The following is a 12,340-nucleotide window of genomic DNA, read 5'->3' on the forward strand; positions in this document are numbered from 1 at the left end:
TGTTGGTTGCCAAAAAGATTTCATCTGAAAAGAACCAAAGAAATGCACTGGCAGAACGACAGGACTAGAACTGGGATGGGAACAGGGACAAGGACATGGACATGGACAGGGACGAGGAACGAAATGAAAAGGAGCCATGTTAGGTTAGAGGGTAATGTGGAGCTAAGCTGCGGGCGTATTGTTTGTGGGTAACATGTGTTAGTCGCAGAAGTGGTTGGAGGAGAGAGAGAGAGAGAGAGAGATACAGATTGGACAATGTCAGCTAACAGAATTTGGATGAAGGCCTCTACCTGGGGTACAAGCCCTATTCCATCACTCCATCTCTCTCTCGCTCGCTTTGTCTCTTGCTTACTCACTCTGGTCAAACGCATGCCGGGTGCTCATTTTCTTTCCTGTTGTCGTTTCATTTTCGGCACTTTTATGCGATAAAATATTTAATTATATTTGGCAGTAGTTTTCGTTTGTGCATTGTGCGGTTTGGTCGTCAGTCGGTGTGTCCAAACATTACCTTGGGGAGACCAGAAATTGGATTTAAGGGTTGGGCCTGGCCAAAAAAGGATAAGTCATTCCCTGTCTGTCGATCTTTCTCTCTCTCTCTCTCTCTCTGCCTTTCTCGTTTAGCCTGTTTATTTAACTGATTTAAAATGTTCATTTCATACACAAATTCAATTGTTCCTTTATCCAGGTGCCACTGTAGTGGTTGTGGTTGTTGTTGCCGCTGTTGTCGTTGTTGTTGTGCTTGTTGTCGTCGATGTTGTCGTCGATGAGGTTGATGTCGATCTTGTCGCCAGAGGTCTCTTGATAATGGTAATGCGCACACATCCACTATGATCCACATGTTCTCCAATAGGAGCACCGTCCATCGCATTGAAATTCATTAAAGCCAGGCAGAGAATGAGCAACATGAATCGCCCCATAGTCGTAGTCATCATACGCAATCAGGTGGCAATCCATAAATGAACTAACAATTCTGGCCAACTCGGCTGCCGACTTTATATAGAGAATCGCAACAAAACAAAACAGCCATTAAATGTGGGAATGGAAATGAGTAAAACAAACAAAATCCATCCCATTGTCAGTGGTCAATTGCAGCGTTTTTACTCCACTGCAATCGCATTTTATCAATAATGCGATAAGTTCTTGTCTTTTTCCATAGAAATTATAGTCATTTGTTTTCCTCTGTGTCTCTCCATAAGCCAATCTACTTTTTTTTATGTTTCACAAATATTATTATTTTAATTTTCCTTTGTAAATCATTTCGAATGGTTAAGCAAAAGACTAATTACATAAATGTTCATAAATCATTGCATCACTTGTAGTAAACTTATGTATTTGCTTTCTAGAATGAACAGCTAATTGAATCGTTCAATTAGTTTAAACGGCTATTCAAAGGGCATGTCTTTCTGACACCTCAAAGGGCATTTATGTATCACGCACAACCACATGAAGAGACTCAAGCTGTTCTATGGACACAAATAGTACTCCAAAACACATCTGGTTAGACCACTTTTGGGAAAAATGATGATCTTCTCATTTCTCATCCAATTTCTAGTCTCTAAGTAGTTTCTACATATAAATAATGACAGCTGAAAGAACAAGCTAATTGCTAGCTAAGAGCTAAGAGAGTTGGAGAAGGATAATTCACTTCTGTTTTATGCTCACTACATTTATTTAATAATCATTAATATACATATAATTCGTTTGCTATGCGATATCATTTCGTACAAATTGTGGGTCGATTGATTTCAGCCAGATGATGCGGTAGTGCGTGGCGGACCAGGTGGGCGTCCACTTGGTGGTGGGCCAGGCGGTGGCGATCCAGCCACCGAACCTGATCCAGATCCCACATTGCCATGCAGACTAGCCACAGTGGTGGAATGATGATGTCCGGCACTTGCAGGTCCGCCTATTTTGCCGGCAACTATTTGCTAAGGGAATGAATTGTAAATTTTGTTTTAGTTGGTAATGAGAGGAACAGAATGAACTTACCAGCAGCAAGGCTAGGGTCAGAGCGATCAGTAGATAGAAGCGCATGATGGAATGGTTGCCATTGATGTCGAGGTTGTCGCTTTATATTGTAAATGGTCAACGGGCCATTATGTGTGTGTGTGTGTGTGGTTGGGTAATTGCAACTGCTAGTGGCCAACCATACAATTATAATGTCACATTAAAAACTAATTGAGGCGTTGATTTTGTACAAATTTAATTTCTAACTACTTCGTCGCTTTGCCACACAATTATCTAGTGCAGCGGACCTGCCAATTTCAAGTCAATGTTATTGTTTGTTGCCTAACAAAATGTGTCTATTATCAAGTAAACAAACAAAGAAAAACATCCACTCGATATTTGCCAAACAAATGAAATCTCTTCACTGAAATTGATGCCTCTCTGTCTGGTGGAAGGGCATTGGATGCCATCATAAGCCACTCAGATTCTTATGTCCTTCACTCGTGACTTGTCGCCAGCTATTTTGATCAACTGCCATGTGAGAGATTGAGATAAGCATAAACGTGTCAAGAAACTTTTATGACGACTTCCTTTTTCCTGAGGTATATGAGTTCTATATGAATGCACAGGGATGGGTGGAGTGGGGTGGCGGTGAGGAGGCAAATGCGAGGTGGGTGGGTATGAAATCTCATGTAACTGAACTTTGACAGATTTGCCAAAGCAACAAAGATACATGGCGAAGAGGGCGAGAAGTCGTAAACTACATTATATGATTCCGAATCGTAAAATGTTCTTCAGTTTGTTTTCTTTTTTTTGGTGGTTTTTTTTCTTGCTCTTCATTTTATTGGATTTTTATATGATAAGATTTGACAAGAAGAAGAAGAAGACAGACAGAGACATAGAGAAGGAGCAAGGGAGAAATGAATAAGGAGGAGAACTGAAGTTGGTTTACTTATTTATTTTTTCCAGCATTTTTTTATTCTGTGGCTTCGAAAAGCACTTAGAGGCCAAATAGCAGGCTCTTATCACAGATGCTTAAAGGTGTGGCTCGGTGGGAGGGGGTGAGGACAGGATATACATATATATATGGACTACATATAGGGAAAAGGGAAATCAAACAAACAATAAATTGAACGTTGGAACATTGTTGAATGTCAAAGATAGCCAACCCATCCACCCACACACAAGACTTGTGTTGTGGGTGGTAAATGGGTGGATGGGTGGGTGCCTGGCTGGTTGGACACAACAAAGGACATACACCGGGCCAGCAAAACGCATGCATATCCTATAAACATTAAGGATATCCTTGAGTAGATGCAATTTTCTAACCAATATAATTCATAAATTTATTTTCAATCCTTTCCGCACATAAATTTCCATATTATGCTCACTCCATCTCTATCTAACATACACTCTCTCTCGCACACATTATTTTTCCCTAGGCCTATTGTCCAGGCCATGTCCTGCGAGTATCTCTCTACATATATACATACATATGTGTGTGTGTGTGTGCATTATTATTTGTCGTCGTGCTTGTCATTATTTATATGGGCAGGCGAAAGATAAGTTGCTGCATTTGTATCCAAGGATGCAGTCCAGGTCCTGGCAATTATACAAATACTCACTCCCACACACACACACACACACACACACACACACACATTCATACAGTGTCCTTTTGTGTTGTGTGCACTAGGCCTGCCAAGGTTGTTGGCCCAAAATTTTGATTTATAAATGCCAACACCGAGCCAAAACTCCACATCTCCAACTCCAACTTCGTCTTTTGTCTCCATGGCCCATGCATAGGAGGAAGTTGCAGTTACTTTTGCTGACGTTGTCCCTTACCCAAGAGCTTGGCCAGAACCAAACCAAGCCAAACCGAACAAGATATAGAGAAGAGAGAGGCAAACAGCAGCGGAGGATGGCAAAGGATCTCGGCCAGTCACAGAGATGGAAACTCAAGTGGCCATTAATATATCAGTTCAATTCATATTTGAAATTTTGCATTTCCAAGCAGCCAACAAGGAGTCGGAGAGTCGAGTCCAGTCGACAGATCCTTGTGCTGCTTGACCCCGTTCGCACTTGTCCCCACCACCCTCCATCGCACCACCGTCCAATCCAATGAGCATACGCACACGATTATGATTTGTGTCTTACTTAATGCACAGACGTAAGGGTTTCGACTGCACTACGCGAAATAAATCGGATAAATATCGGTAGAAAAATCTTAAACGAAGCTTAGTTATCCTTATTTAAGGATTCCATAACCGAAGAACTGAAACGATAAGTTTTGAATCTTTAAGGAAAAGTTTTAGTTTTGAAGTTTAAAAGAAGATTTCAACTTCCTAAGAAATCGAAGTTTAGTTCTTTGCTCATGCAATCGTTGAATGTGTGAATCGTTTCGCCAAGTGCATTTGTGAGTCGAGTTTGAGTTCCGTTTAGCATCCGGTCGGGTCGTCTCAATCTGATTGATTTAGAATTCCAATTGAGACTGCATGAAATATGTTTGTCTCATGTCTGGCTTCTGCCTGCTGTCGACCTGCCTCGCACCTCTCTTGGGTCCATCATCTACGTATCTATCTGTTTCTCGTTGTTCTGCAGTAGTTATGCATGGGCATATCCTTTTGCAAAATTTGCATTTTCCAACAATTGCACACGGCAGCAGCAGCAGCGGCAGCAACAAGAGTTGCAACAGGAGCAACCAGGCAGCCATCTAGACAAGCAGCAGCAACAACAAAGAGGAGGAGGAGGACGACTACGACGACGAGGACACCGACTTATTGGTATTCCATTGATTTATGACACTTGTGAAACAATTTGGAAAATCACAGATTAGCAGCAGGCAGGCGACTGGCATCAAGTCTCCATCCCAACTCCACCCAACTCCACCTTCAACTTCGGTCCACCTGGCTTGGTCCTCATGGTAGACCGAACTAATTACACCCTACATCTCATTGGGCCGGGTATGAGTATTGCAAATTTTGTACGGAACTTTGTTATGTAAATCGAGGAAACTCTCTGCCTTTGATTTAATTGCATATGAATTCAAGCACACACACACACACTCACACACACTTTGAATTGGGACAGGTTTGACATAACTCGAAATAAAAGGTACATTTTATGTGCATTTTATTAGCTTTTGAGTTCAACAGGAAATTAAAATAAAATGTCTGTGAAACGTTTGTCAGGTAAAGTTATTATTTTAATTTTATACATATATCTTTTTTGGTGATCAATCAACGATTTAATTACAGGAATGCTGGTCTATAGAACCAAGCTTTGTTCATTTGAGTCACCAAAGAGTAAATTGCTTGGCAACAGCTTAATCTCCTTCAATCAATGAATAAAGACTGATTACTGGTCAAAGATCGGCAGTTAGGTAACAGTTTAATAGATGTGTTGCTGTGGTATGTAATCGTTGGGCTGATGCCCCAAAAACTAGTTGAACAATTGAAGCCACACTTGGGTTTTAAGAATATTCGTCTTTTGGCCAAACTGCGACTACAGCTGAGATTTATATGTCCCCTTCCTCTTCCCCTTCAGCCCCTCCCTCAATATATATGCTTCATCACCCGTACACAATTCTATTTGCTACCTCCTTCTCATGTACGTGCAGTGATTAGCTGAGGGCAGAGCCAGGCCAAAGTGGGGCAGGACAGGGCAGGGCAGGGCAGGGTCAGTCTACAAACGATTTGTTGCATGTTGTTGCAATTGATTGTTGCAATTTCAATTTTGAATTATGAGGCAAGGCCTATGGCTTGGCATCCTTGCATCCGTTTCCGTTTCGAATATATATGTATGTACGAATGTATGTATGTGTGTGTGTGTGTGTGAGAGAGAGTGTTTGTGATGTTAAGCCCCAAATTTGTGTGTGTGTTTGTGTGTGTGTGTGCGTGTATTTGCAATGTGTTGCAAGTTGCATTGGCAGCGTCATTCAAGTGTTTAGTGATTTATTGAATGCCGTTGGAGCAGTTGCATTGTTGCCTCTCCATCTCCATCTGCCTCTGCCTCGGTCTCTCGGAGGCCGAGGCCTCTGGCTGAGATTAGCACAATGGCTTTGAGCACTTTTGACAGCTAAGATTTGTTTATGGGGAGGCCTTATCTTTTGTCAGAGTCAGAGAGTTGTACTCCAAGTTGGCATCGGAGCTGGAGCTGGAGTTGGCGAGTCTGGAGATGTCTGAGCCTGATTCATGTCTTTGCATATTGGTAACAAATTTGTGGTAATTGATTTGAAATTGATTAATTAAGTTTACTCATTCTGCCTTATCCATTTCGCTTGCATCTCCTTGCATTGCTTTAAGCTTCTACATATGTATGCATATCTTGGCTCTTTATCTTCCCTCTTGCATTCTAAATGACCGCAAAAATTTGAAGAGCTTTCGCATTTGGGCTCGGTTACATGTTTCAATGTTATCGACACGAAATTTGACATATTGAATAACAGTAAAATGCTGCCAGACGACAATATGGCTAGGGTCGTAAGGTCGAGGGGGGAAAAATGAAGGGGTTGGTGTTTAACCAATGTAGAGGATGTGACATGGCAGACGTCTGGCTGGATGCTGATGCGGCTGAAGCTGGAGCTGGGGCTGGGGCTGTGGCTGCGGCGCATATTTGTGGCTGCCTTTTGGCATTTGGCTGCCAAATGGTGCATATGGCTGAGATTGAGGAGATTTGTGGAGGCGGCAGGCAGGCAGCACATGCAAAAATATGCCAAATCGGTTTAACAAGGCAGCAAACAGGGAACGTTAAAGGCAACAAGGACTCCAACGACTGCGATGAGAGGCCATGATTGTGTTGACACACCAACATCGCCGACATCGATGCCACAGTGCGTGTGTGTGTGTGTGTGTGTGTGTGTGTGGGTGTTAACATACATCAAATATTGACAGTTTACTTAACACACACACACACACACACCCTTGCTCCTTGGTAATTGAGAGCTTCTTCTTGTTGCATACTATTAGGCCACAAACCACAAAATCGGCCATATTGAAGCATAAACACATTTCAACTTGACTTGAAAGGGAACTTATCCAATTTATCCTTTATTATAGCAATCGCAAGGAAAAATATCGAAATTTTCGAAACAACAGCAAACAAAATGAAATGTAGAGTAAATTAATAAATCAATTAATTTTATTCCAATTTTCAAGAATATACGAATGTTCTTAGAGAGAAAGAGAGATTTCCTCTATATAGCAGAGTCTTACTTCCTTTATACAGAATCTAAGCCTAAAAGTCATCTGTCCATTTTCAATAAACTGAAATGCAAATTGCTTCCCCCTCTCACCATCTCGATTTCTCTATTATTCCTGACCATTTTGCATAATGTCATTTGTTTCGTTTTTGTTGTTGGTTTTTGTTTTGTTTTTGGGTTATGATTTATCAATGCTTTTAAGTGCAGCCAATATGAGACGCCCGTCGGTCTCTTCCGGTTCCCCCCTTGCTCGCCGGCAATCTATGGAAAATTTGCATAAGACATCGGGAAAGAAACAAAAAAAAAAAAGGAAGAAAAAGGGAGACATGGCAAATGGGAAATGTCAATTTGAGTGAGTTGTTGTTGTTGTTGGAGTTGGACTTCTCATTCCCATTTCTTATTGATTAATGGCTGTGATTTTTTCATATTATCTGTAAAGTTGAAATTGTAATTTAATTTAGAGGCTACCCTCTTGAAATGCAAATGAGCAGCAGTTTGGCAGTCTGTCTCTACTATTGTCTCTCTCTCTCTCTCTCTGTTTCTTTGTGTATAAGGACCTTCTCCATCCCCCCCATCTCTAAGACGTCTGTTCTCAATTCCCCATCGTTGGCGATTGTCAATTGCATATCCTTTTCGCATTAATATTTCATTAACAACATTTTGCGGAAGTTTGATCTTCTGCATCAATGGCTTGTAAAATTGACTTGACAACCCACAAGCCAAAGCCAAGGCCCAAGCCCAAACCGAAAGCAAGTCGCAGCCAAAGTTCAGTTCCAGAGAATCTCACGACAACTTTTTGTTACTGTTTTCGGCCTTATTAGATTAATTTCATTTCGGTTTTTCTTTCGGCGTAATCATCCTGTTGATTCACCAAACCCAACCCTCCAACATCGCTCTCGCTGCCGCCTCTTTCTCTATGTGTTTTGAGATATGCAAATTTTGTTTTTTTTCCCCCGGTTTTGGCAACCCTCGAAGCATCCATTCAGCTCTACTTTCAATTTCACTGCTCTGGCGCAATTTTCATTATTTATATTTTTTCCATTTTACTGATTATGATTTAAAGCAGCGTCCTTGGATCCCTCCAATGTTGTAACACACTCCCCCTTCCCTTCCCTTCCCATACCGTCAACGTTCTTGTTCACGCTGCCGCTCTGTCGTGATTGCTGAGTATCAATTTCGCCAGCAGTTTTGCCAATTTTTCAAACTCCAGAGAAAATTTTAAATAAGCCATTAACCGCAGTCAACGGGCCGGGCCGCCAGTCGCCAATGTTCAATATATCACAAGAAAATTTTTGAAATCGCTTTTCACGAGGTCTGTTGCAAAGGTTCTTCCATGTTAATATGGGAGTTGACGACTCTAAGCTGGAAGAATATATTTCATGTTGGGTTCCAAAACATATTTAAGCAACCCTCGCACTGATAGCCCAGTTACATGACTGATATTTGCATGATGCCCGCTAACTACGCCTGTCAAGTGGGATTTTGTGCGATTTTTCTTGTAAAGCGAGCGGGCACGACTCACTGCTCTCTGCCCCCGACCTCGGCGACCTCCCACCCCAAGAACGACCTCGCAGCGTATTGAACGTACATCAGAGCCCAACAAAGCCTTAACTTGACTTGAGAAGGGGGGAGGTTAGGTTGGATTTTTTTGGCATTAGCTGTCGCGGTGGCATGCATGCCGAAAATTGCGTTGTTTTGCGTGTAACCGCGCGTGGTAATCAAACACGCAGCAGCAGCAGCAACAGCAACAGCAAACAGCGGTTTGGGCGTCGTTGGCGACCCTCTCAATTCGCAGTGGTTGGGCGAGCCCCTTTGCTTTGCCATGGCTTGGCATGTCGTCGTCGTTGTATGTAGAAATATTTAGTATACTTTTCGGCGTATAGATAGATTGCGAAGTATTTGTTTAAATCTGCCCAGAATGGGTATATGCAATTATTTGCAAATAAACTGAACGAAACTATGAAGCTAAGAGATCTGGAGATATGGAAATCAGGATCGTGAATATTAATGCTGTAAAATGCACTTAAGATGAATCCTTTGACTATAGATTTCTTATCAATTACATTTTATTTAAGTAATTAATATGGTAAAAATAAATGTGGCTGCATATTGCAAATATGAAATACCACAATATGAATTTCTTAAACAAATGAGGATATATCATACACCATTCGCTTACGAACACAGTCAGAGATACACACACACACACATATATATCAATTTATTTCATTGAACTTCCGGCAGCCCAGGCATTTGCCTGCTAGCTGCCAAATAGGGTGTCAGGGTGGTTGGATGGATGGATGGATGGATGACTGGATGGAGGTCGCGTGAATGGATAATGGGGAGAGAATACTGTTCGCAAATATGTTGCCAATTCGAAGGCGCATTGACGTTTGCCTTTTGTTTGATGACGTCGCTGTCGTCGTCAACAGCTCAAACTTAAGTTGCTAACGAGCTGCTCTGTTCCGTGATGCCGCCGCAACATTAATAAAAAATTTCGCAATTTTTTTTTACGTTCTTTCTTTCGTTCACTTCATATGTTTTGTCTGGGGCGGGAAAGAAGCTGCCGCTGTTTTTTTTTTTTGTGTAATTTTTTCAAATATTGTTCAATTTGCGAACGCGCGTTTAACGATGTGTGCGTAATTTAAGTGCCCACTGCCTTTGGGCCATGGGATGCAGTGGGATACATTGTGGGGGATGGGGAAGGTGCCTTTTGAATTTTTACTTTGAAGATGATGTGGCACATTTCGAGAAATCGCTTGTGCCCATCAATATGAGCGAGGAATATGATTTAATTACATTTGATGAAAAATTTTAATTGTATTTGAATGGCGTTTGGGAAAAAAAAACCAAGAATGAATCATCAGTCATAGGAACATGCATATACATATATAACACGTAAAGAGTGTAATTGGGCTTATGCCTTCCTCAACTTTTTAATAATTAAATTGTTCAATTCAATTTGTGCATACTTTTAGGCTTACTTGCATTATTAATGTAGGCACATTAAAGATTGTACTATGATGCAAAAGCAAAATTCTTTTCGGATCCTCAGAATAATTTAATAATTTTCTCAATTTAATATTATTTAGGTAAGGAAGAAAACATGGCTGCATATCGATAGATGGAAAAGGTACAAACTCGTTTTTTATCCCATGGAGGTTTCTGTTTGTTGGCAGTTATTAGTCCTTGCCATCGTGTTTTTTGTTAGTCCGCTTTGGTCATTGTCATCCTGCGTCCAATCCTGCTCCTGCTGGTCGCACTGCCCTTCCCTCCCACCGTGCGTCTCCTTAACCACTTAAATAGTTTTTATCATGTAATTACCGCCGCTGTCGCCTACCAGACGCGCATCCTTTTCTGCGCTAAACTTTTTCCACTGCGGCCGGCGGCTTCCGTGATTTGTGCGGCCGACCATTGCACATGGTCGGATGGGTGGGGGAGGGGGGAAGGAGGGATGTGGGCGTTGCCAGAGAGGCCACCCAACTGGGCATTGCGTGTATTACAATAATTTTTAATTACCGGCGTAAACGTAATTATGAATTTTTATTTTGCATTTTCTGCCCTGCATTTTCTGAAATATATTTCCCTTTTTTTTCTCTTATTCTTTCTCTTTTTTAGGGTGTGTGTGTGTGTGTGTGTTGGCTCTTTTGGTTGTTGTCGCAGTGATCCGGTCCAGGATATGCACAAAGGCTTTGAGTTAAGTACGATGTGTGGGATAAAAGGATGCGAATGAGGGGAAGGGAGAAAAAGTCGGAGCCGGTTGGATCAGATGGAAAATGCAAAGAGTTTCGCCAGATTTATTCTTATATTTTCACGAGTTAGACATGGCCGGGAGTGGGCTGAACTGGTCGTGGGCTCTGATGTCACAATCAGAAGGCGCGACCGGCTGCACGCAATTATCACAAGTGACGTGGAGCGGATATACTAACCTACCTACCTACCTACCTACCAGCCAACCAACAAGCCAGCCCACCTGCCCACCTCGACAGCTTCTCTGCCGCCACTTCATCATCGTCCAGGGCAGCGAATAAAACAATAAGTGCTGCTGCATGCTTCCAGGCGTCACTGCACCAAATGCTTGACGGCAAACCAAATGCCAAAAGTCAGAGAGAAAAGGTCGGCGAGGGGACAAGAAGGTAGGTGGCGTCTTGGCTATGGGTATGGTCAGGGGGTAGGCGTAGAGTGTGCCAGTGGTCTGAGTCGCGGAAGACTGAGAAGGTTCAGATTTTTATGGTTGCCCGCAGCGGCGGGTGCCTCATTACAGAGTGAGCGGGCCGTCAGCTCATCAGCCTTAACCCCTTTCCGCCATCTGTGCCTTCCCAAAGGCACAGTGTCACCATTATTGAAAAAAGGAGAACAATTTCCAAAGTAATGTGCATTAGACAAACTAATTGAATTTGTGCAAATCTCATTCAATTGACTCAATGGCTTAGGAGACCCCATTTAAACCTTTTTATCTCTTCATCGTCTGTTCTTCTAACATTAGGATCACCTCTTGATAGTTTTGGAACCACTGTGTTAGATTCCTTTTTCAGTCTCCCACTACTATTTCATTACTTCTACATTTTCATCGTCGTCGAGTGGGAATTTTTTTTGTTTTGTTTTGGTTTGTTCACTTTTTTCTGTTGTAGTTTAAGCTGATGCTGCTGCCGCGTTGCATTTTTAGCTTCTTCATTGCGCTTAAGGACTTTTTGACTTTTGTTTTATTAGTTGTGACCTCCTGTACCCAGTCGCCCCATCCACCCATTCACCCATCCACCATCCATTGCATCTTGCTCTTACCACTTTGCTTACTGACTGCCTGGTACCTTCACTTATCCTCCTTTATTTCACATTTTCGCTGCCTCTTCTCCTCATTCTCACTCTCAGGGTGTGTGTGTGTGTGTGTGTGTTCTGTACTATTTCTCATATTTTTAATTTCTGCACTTTGTCCCTATTTATCCTGGCGTTGGCAGTTTTTAATTTCTCTGCTTTTCCGGTGCAAAGTTAATGAATAATTGTGCGCACTTTTGCGGCAAACGGAGACGACGACGACGCCGACGAGGACGATGAGGACGAGAACGACAACGATGGCGACATTCCACATTTTTTTTCCGCGAGCCACATACATTGACTTGATGGTGGAAGAAGGAGAAAGTCAGAGAGAGAGAGATAGAGAGAGAGAGAGGTGAAGGACTTGAGCGGACGGGGGAA

General features: G+C 42.2%; 1 protein-coding gene and 1 long non-coding RNA gene across 2 annotated transcripts; both read right to left on the reverse strand.

The window, feature by feature from the left end:
- Window positions 1-626: 626 nt before the first annotated feature.
- Window positions 627-939, reverse strand: LOC137587360 (GTPase activating protein homolog 2). The gene has a single exon (XM_068303726.1). It carries the CDS (start codon window positions 930-932, stop codon window positions 678-680), a length of 255 nt encoding a protein of 84 aa, XP_068159827.1. The 5' UTR covers window positions 933-939; the 3' UTR covers window positions 627-677.
- Window positions 940-1,645: 706 nt separating this feature from the next.
- LOC137587226 (uncharacterized) lies at window positions 1,646-2,042 on the reverse strand. The gene is made up of 2 exons (XR_011033892.1): window positions 1,990-2,042; window positions 1,646-1,928 (listed from the first exon to the last, which is right to left on the reverse strand). It is a non-coding gene; the product is annotated as an uncharacterized lncRNA (long non-coding RNA).
- Window positions 2,043-12,340: the final 10,298 nt, after the last annotated feature.

The sequence above is a fragment of the Drosophila tropicalis genome, unplaced genomic scaffold (assembly GCF_018151085.1).
Source record: "Drosophila tropicalis isolate 14030-0801.00 unplaced genomic scaffold, ASM1815108v1 contig_158, whole genome shotgun sequence".
Taxonomy (NCBI): Eukaryota; Metazoa; Arthropoda; class Insecta; order Diptera; family Drosophilidae; genus Drosophila; species Drosophila tropicalis.